This window comes from Salmo salar, chromosome ssa06 (assembly GCF_905237065.1).
Source record: "Salmo salar chromosome ssa06, Ssal_v3.1, whole genome shotgun sequence".
Taxonomy (NCBI): Eukaryota; Metazoa; Chordata; class Actinopteri; order Salmoniformes; family Salmonidae; genus Salmo; species Salmo salar.
The window spans coordinates 95845711-95853796 of NC_059447.1; the positions used below are offsets into that span (position 1 = coordinate 95845711).

Sequence of the window (8086 nt, forward strand, 5' to 3'; positions counted from 1 at the left end):
TGGACTTCCTGACTGGCCGCCCCCAGGTGGTGAGGGTAGGTAACATCACATCCACCACTCTGATCCTCAACACGGGGGTCCCTCAGGGGTGCGTGCTCAGCCCCCTCCTGTACTCCCTGTTCACTCATGACTGCATGGCCACTCACGACTCCAACACCATCATTAAGTTTGCTGACGACACAACAGTGGTAGAGGCCTGATCACCGACAATGACGAGACAGCCTATAGGGAGGAGGTCAGAGACCTGGCCGTATGGTGCCAGGACAACAACCTCTCCCTCAATGTGATCAAGACAAAGGAGATGATTGTGGACTACAGGAAAAAGAGGACCGAGCAAAGCCCCCATTCTCATCGACGGGGCTGCAGTGGAGCAGGTTGAGAGCTTCAAGTTCCTTGGTGTCCACATCACCAACAAACATGGTCCAAGCATACCAAGACAGTCATGAAGAGGGCACGACAAAACCTATTCCCCCTCAGGAGACTGAAAAGATTTGGCATGGGGTCCTCAGATCCTCAAAAGGTTCTACAGCTGCACCATTGAGAGCATCCTGACTGGTTGCATCACTGCCTGGTATGGCAACTGCTCTGCCTCCGACCGCAAGGCACTACAGAGGGTAGTGTGTACGGCCCAGTACATCACCGGGCCAAGCTTCCTGCCATCCAGGACCTCTATACCAGGCGGTGTCAGAGGAAGGCCCTAAAAATTGTCAAAGGCTCCAGCCGCCCTAGTCATAAACTGTTCTCTCTGCTACCGCACGGCAAGCGGTACTGGAGCGCCAAGTCTAGGACCAAAAGGCTTCTAAACAGCTTCTACCCCCAAGCCATAAGACTCCTGAACAGGTAATCAAATGGCTTCCCAGACTATTTGCATTGCCCTCCCCCCTCTTTTATGCTGCTGCTACTCTCTGTTGTCATCTATGCATAGTCACTTTAATGACTCTACCCACTGAACATTTACATATTACCTCAGTTACCTCAACTAACCGGTCTCTCTTACCTACCTAACCTCTATCTACCTGTCTGTGTCTCTTGTACCTGTCTGACTTCTATCTACCTATGTCTCTCTGTCTCTCTTACCTGTCTAACCTCTGCCTATCTACCTGTCTATCTGTCTCTTACCTACCTAACCTTTATCTACCTGCCTGTCTATCTGTCTCTCTTACCTGTATACCCTCTATCTACCTGTCTATCTGTCTCTCTTACCTGTCTAATCTCTATCTGTCTCTCTTACCTGTCTAACCTCTATCTACCTGTCTATCTGTCTCTCTTACCTGTCTAATCTCTATCTTTCTACCTGTATGTTTCTTATCTATCTGTCTGTGTTTCTCCTACCTGTCTAACCTCTATTTACCTGTCTGTATGTCTGTCTCTCCTGTCTAACATCTACCTACCTGTCTGTCTTTCTCTTACCTGTCTAATCTGTTTCTTACCTGTCTAACCTCTATGTATCTATCTGTCTGTCTAACCACTATCTACCTGTCTGTCTGTCTCTTACCCGTCTAACCTCTATCCATCTACTTGTCTATCTAGCTGTCTCTTACCTGTCTAACCTCTATCTATGTGTCTGTCTGTCTGTCTGTCTGTCTGTCTGTCTGTCTGTCTGTCTGTCTGTCTGTCTGTCTGTCTGTCTGTCTGTCTGTCTGTCTGTCTGTCTGTCTGTCTGTCTGTCTGTCTGTCTGTCTCTTAACTGTTTAACCTCTATCCATTTACCTGTCTGTCTCTCTCTTTCCTGTCTAATCTCTACCTGTCTGTCTGTCTGTCTGTCTGTCTGTCCATTTACCTCTATCCATTTACCTCAATCAATCAAATGTATTTATAAAGCCCTTCAAAGTGTTGTACAGAAACCCAGCCTAAAACCCCCCAAACAGCAAGCAATGCAGGTGTAGAAGCACGGTGGCTAGGGAAAACTCCCTAGAAAGGCCAGAAACTAGGAAGAAACCTAGTGCAAGTGCAGTAGAGAGCGAGAGAGTTGACAGCAGGTCTGGGACAGGTAGCACGTCCGGTGAACAGGTCAGGGTTCCAGCAGGTCTGGGACAGGTAGCACGTCCGGTGAACAGGTCAGGGTTCCAGCAGGTCTGGGACAGGTAGCACGTCCGGTGAACAGGTCAGGGTTCCATAGCCGCAGGCAGAACAGTTGAAACTGGAGTAGCAGCACGACCAGGTGGACTGGGGACAGCAAGGAGTCATCAGGCCAGGTAGTCCTGAGGCATGGTCCTACGGCTCAGATCCTCTGGGAGGGGAGGGAGAGAGGGAGTATTAGAAGGAGCACAGGACACCAGATATAACAGACTGGCCCTAGACCCCCTGGCACATAGACTACTGCAGCATAGATACTGAGACGGGTTGGTCGAGAGACACTGTGTGCTCCGTCCTGAGATACCCCCGGACAGAGCCAAACAGGCAGATTATAACCCCACCCACTTTGGCAGCATCATGTTGTGGGGGTGCTTTGCTGCAGGAGGGACTGGTGCACTTCACAAAATAGATGGCATCATGAGGGAGGAAAATTATGTGGATATATTGAAGCAACATCTCAAGACATAAGTCAGGAAGTTAAAGCTTGGTCGCAAATGGGTCTTCCAAATGGACAATGACCCCAAGCATACTTCCAGAATTGTGGCAAAATGGCTTAAGGACAACAAAGTCAAGGTATTGGAGTGGCCATCATAAAGCCCTGACCTCAATCCTATAGAACATTTGTGGGCAGAACTGAAAAAGCGTGTGCGAGCAAGGAGGCCTACAAACCTGACTCAGTTACACCAGCTCTGTCAGGAGGAATGGGCCAAGATTCACCCAACTTATTGTGGGAAGCTTGTGGAAGGCTACCCGAAACGTTTGACCCAAGTTAAACAATTTAAAGGCAATGCTACCAAATACTAATTGAGTGTATGTAAACTTCTGACCCACTGCGAATGTGATGAAATAAATAAAAGCTGAAATAAATCATTCTCTCTACTATTATTCTGACATTTCACATTCTTAAAGTAAAGTGGTGATCCTAACTGACCTAAGACAGGGAATTTTTACTAGGATTAAATGTCAGGAATTGTGAAAAACTGAGTTTCAATGTATTTGTCTAAGGTGTATGTAAACTTCCGACTTCAACTGTACCTGTCTGTCTCTTACCTGTTTAACCTCGACCTGTCTGTGTCTATCTGTCTAACCTCCGTCTGTCTCTTACCTGTCTAACCTCCGTCTGTCTGTTACCTGTCTAACCTCTATCAATCTACCTGTCTGTCTGTTACCTGTCTACCTGTCCAGGTGTGAGCTGCAGCCTCGAGCTAGCCGTATCCCCATCAGGAGGGCGGAGTCAACCACAGACACGCCCACTGCTGGCCTTAACCCCGCCTCCTCTGGCAGCTGGGAGGAGTCAACTACCATGAGGGTCTGGAGACTCTTGAAACCTGGATACCCCCTAACCCTAGGTACACACACACACGCACGCACGCACACGCACGCACACACTCTGTCTCTCTGTAGATACATGATTATATATCGTGTGTTTGTGTAGGTGTGTCGGAGAAGGAGGTTCCTTCGTTGCGTGTTGTTTCCAGAGCGCTGCTGAAGAACACGGACAGGAGATCCCTCTATACACATTCCAGTACTGAAGACACCACAGAGCCCCAAGTAACCACCACACAGACTCCCCACAGAGCCCCAAGTAACCACCACACAGACTCCCCACAGAGCCCCAAGTAACCACCACACAGACTCCCCACAGAGACTCACCACAGAGCCCCAAGTAACCACCACAGAGACTCACCACAGAGCCCCAAGTAACCACCACAGAGACTCACCACAGAGCCCCAAGTAACCACCACAGAGACTCACCACAGAGCCCCAAGTAACCACCACAGAGACTCACCACAGAGCCCCAAGTAACCACCACAGAGACTCCCCACAGACTCCCCACAGAGCCCCATGTAACCACCACACAGACTCACCACAGAGCCCCAAGTAACCACCACACAGACTCCCCACAGACTCCCCACAGAGCCCCATGTAACCACCACACAGACTCACCACAGAGCCCCAAGTAACCACCACACAGACTCCCCCACAGAGCCCCAAGTAACCACCACACAGACTCCCCACAGAGCCCCAAGTAACCACCACACAGACTCCCCCACAGACTCACCACAGAGACTCATCACAGAGCCCCAAGTAACCACCACACAGACTCCCCACAGACTCACCACAGAGACTCATCACAGAGCCCCAAGTAACCACCACACAGACTCCCCACAGAGCCCCAAGTAACCACCACACAGACTCTCACCACAGAGACTCACCACAGAGCCCCAAGTAACCACCACACAGACTCCCCACAGAGCCCCAAGTAACCACCACACAGACTCCCCACAGAGCCCCAAGTAACCACCACACAGACTCACCACAGAGCCCCAAGTAATCACCACACAGACTCACCACAGACTCTCACTACAGACTCCCCCACAGAGACTCATCACAGAGCCCCAAGTAACCACCACACAGACTCACCACAGACTCTCACCACAGACTCCCCCACAGAGCCTCATCACAGAGCCCCAAGTAACCACCACACAGACTCACCACAGACTCCCCACAGACTCTCACCACAGACTCTCACTACAGACTCCCCACAGAGACTCATCACAGAGCCCCAAGTAACCACCACACAGACTCACCACAGACTCTCACCACAGACTCTCACTACAGACTCCCCACAGAGACTCATCACAGAGCCCCATGTAACCACCACACAGACTCACCACAGACTCTCACCACAGACTCTCACTACAGACTCCCCCACAGAGACTCATCACAGAGCCCCAAGTAACCACCACACAGACTCACCACAGACTCTCACCACAGACTCTCACTACAGACTCCCCACAGAGACTCATCACAGAGCCCCATGTAACCACCACACAGACTCACCACAGACTCTCACCACAGACTCTCACTACAGACTCCCCACAGAGACTCATCACAGAGCCCCAAGTAACCACCACACAGACTCACCACAGACTCTCACTACAGACTCCCCACAGAGACTCATCACAGAGCCCCAAGTAACCACCACACAGACTCACCACAGACTCTCACCACAGACTCCCCACAGAGACTCATCACAGAGCCCCATGTAACCACCACACAGACTCACCACAGACTCTCACCACAGACTCCCCACAGAGACTCATCACAGAGCCCCAAGTAACCACCACACAGACTCACCACAGACTCTCACCACAGACTCTCACTACAGACTCCCCACAGAGCCCCAAGTAACCACCACACAGACTCACCACAGACTCTCACCACAGACTCTCACTACAGACTCCCCACACAGACTCACCACAGACTCTCACCACAGACTCCCCACAGAGACTCATCACAGAGCCCCAAGTAACCACCACACAGACTCACCACAGACTCTCACCACAGACTCTCACTACAGACTCCCCACACAGACTCACCACAGACTCTCACCACAGACTCCCCACAGAGACTCATCACAGAGCCCCAAGTAACCACCACACAGACTCACCACAGACTCTCCACAGAGACTCATCACAGAGCCCCAAGTAACCACCACACAGACTCACCACAGACTCTCACCACAGACTCTCACTACAGACTCCCCACAGAGACTCATCACAGAGCCCCAAGTAACCACCACACAGACTCACCACAGACTCTCACCACAGACTCTCACCACAGACTCCCCACAGAGACTCATCACAGAGCCCCATGTAACCACCACACAGACTCACCACAGACTCTCACTACAGACTCCCCACAGAGACTCATCACAGAGCCCCATGTAACCACCACACAGACTCACCACAGACTCTCACCACAGACTCCCCACAGAGACTCATCACAGAGCCCCAAGTAACCACCACACAGACTCACCACAGACTCTCCACAGAGACTCATCACAGAGCCCCAAGTAACCACCACACAGACTCACCACAGACTCTCACCACAGACTCTCACTACAGACTCCCCACAGAGACTCATCACAGAGCCCCAAGTAACCACCACACAGACTCACCACAGACTCTCACCACAGACTCTCACCACAGACTCCCCACAGAGACTCATCACAGAGCCCCATGTAACCACCACACAGACTCACCACAGACTCTCACTACAGACTCCCCACAGAGACTCATCACAGAGCCCCATGTAACCACCACACACAGACTCACCACAGAGACTCACCACACAGACTCACACCACTACAGACTCACACCACAACTAAACACACCCGAAACATACACCACCTAGCAATGTGTGTCCTGTCTTTGTAGGTTTGTGAGGAGAAGACCGGTTTGGAGGCTGAGGCAGTGTGTGAAACAGCACCCCTGTGTGGAGAGGCATGATAACTACACCTTCCCCAACCAGGACAGTGGGGACTGACTGACACACACACTTTCCCTCTGAGAGACCAGGCACCTGTTAGCACCAAAACACCTTTTAGACAGAACTATTTTATTAAATCTTTTTAAACTGTGTGATTCTTATACGTGTGTGTGTGTGTGTGTTGAAATACTGCAGTGTATATTGTGTAATGTAAAGCTTCTTGTGTGTTAGCTGCTGTAAGTTCCTCTGTATCACCTGTAAACTATAATATTCTGAATATATCATGTATTTAATGAGCTGTAAGGTATAATAATCTGAATATATCATGTATTTAATGACCTGTAAACTATAATATTCTGAATATATCATGTATTTAATGACCTGTAAACTATAAAAATCTGAATATATCATGTATTTAATGATCTCTCACAGCATTCCTATAAAGGCTCCTGTATACAGTGAGGGGAAAAAAGTATTTGATCCCCTGCTGATTTTGTACGTTTGCCTGCTGACAAAGAAACGATCAGTCTATAATTTTAATGGTAGGTTCATTTGAACAGTGAGAGACAGAATAACAACAAAAATATCCAGAAAAACGCATGTCAAAAATGTTATAAAATGATTTGCATTTTAATGAGGGAAATAAGTATTTGACCCCCTCTCAATCAGAAAGATTTCTGGCTCCCAGGTGTCTTTTATACAGATAACAAGCTGAGATTAGGAGCACACTCTTAAAGGGAGTGCTCCTAACCGCTGCTTGTTACCTGTATAAAAGACACCTGTCCACAGAAGCAACCAATCAATCAGATTCCAAACTCTCCACCATGGCCAAGACCAAAGAGCTCTCCAAGGATGTCAGGGACAAGATTGTAGACCTACACAAGGCTGGAATGGGCTACAAGACCATCGCCAAGCAGCTTGGTGAGAAGGTGACAACAGTTGGTGCGATTATTCGCAAATGAAAGAAACACAAAATAATTGTCAATATCCCTCGGCCTGGGGCTCCATGCAAGATCTCACCTCGTGGGGTTGCAATGATGATGAGAACGGTGAGGAATCAGCCCAGAACTACACGGGAGGATCTTGTCAATGATCTCAAGGCAGCTGGGACCATAGTCACCAAGAAAACAATTGGTAACACACTACGCCGTGAAGGACTGAAATCCTGCAGCGCCCGCAAGGTCCCCCTGCTCAAGAATACATATACATGCCCGTCTGAAGTTTGCCAATGAACATCTGAATGATTCAGAGGACAACTGGTGAAAGTGTTGTGGTCAGATGAGACCAAAATGGAGCTCTTTGGCATCAACTCAACTCGCCGTGTTTGGAGGAGGAGGAATGCTGCCTATGACCCCAAGAACACCATCCCCACCGTCAAACATGGAGGTGGAAACATTATGCTTTGGGGGTGTTTTTCTGCTAAGGGGACAGGACAACTTCACCGCATCAAAGGGACGATGGACGGGGCCATGTACCGTCAAATCTTGGGTGAGAACCTCCTTCCCTCAGCCAGGGCATTGAAAATGGGTCATGGATGGGTATTCCAGCATGACAATGACCCAAAACACACGGCCAAGGCAACAAAGGAGTGGCTCAAGAAGAAGCACATTAAGGTCCTGGAGTGGCCTAGCCAGTCTCCAGACCTTAATCCCATAGAAAATCTGTGGAGGGAGCTGAAGGTTCGAGTTGCCAAACGTCAGCCTCGAAACCTTAATGACTTGGAGAAGATCTGCAA

The 8086-nt window shown here is 49.5% G+C and overlaps 1 protein-coding gene across 3 annotated transcripts in view; it reads left to right on the forward strand.

The window, feature by feature from the left end:
- agbl5 (AGBL carboxypeptidase 5) overlaps positions 1-6765 on the forward strand; it is a 77224-nt gene extending 70459 nt beyond the window's left edge. For all 3 annotated transcript variants that reach the window (XM_045721254.1, XM_045721256.1, XM_045721255.1), the window contains 3 exons: positions 3262-3425; positions 3512-3627; positions 6300-6765. In XM_045721254.1, coding sequence (XP_045577210.1) covers positions 3262-3425; positions 3512-3627; positions 6300-6371 — 352 coding nt within the window. In that variant the 3' untranslated portion in view covers positions 6372-6765. The remainder of the gene's footprint in view (positions 1-3261; positions 3426-3511; positions 3628-6299) is intronic.
- The last annotated feature ends 1321 nt before the right edge of the window (positions 6766-8086 follow it).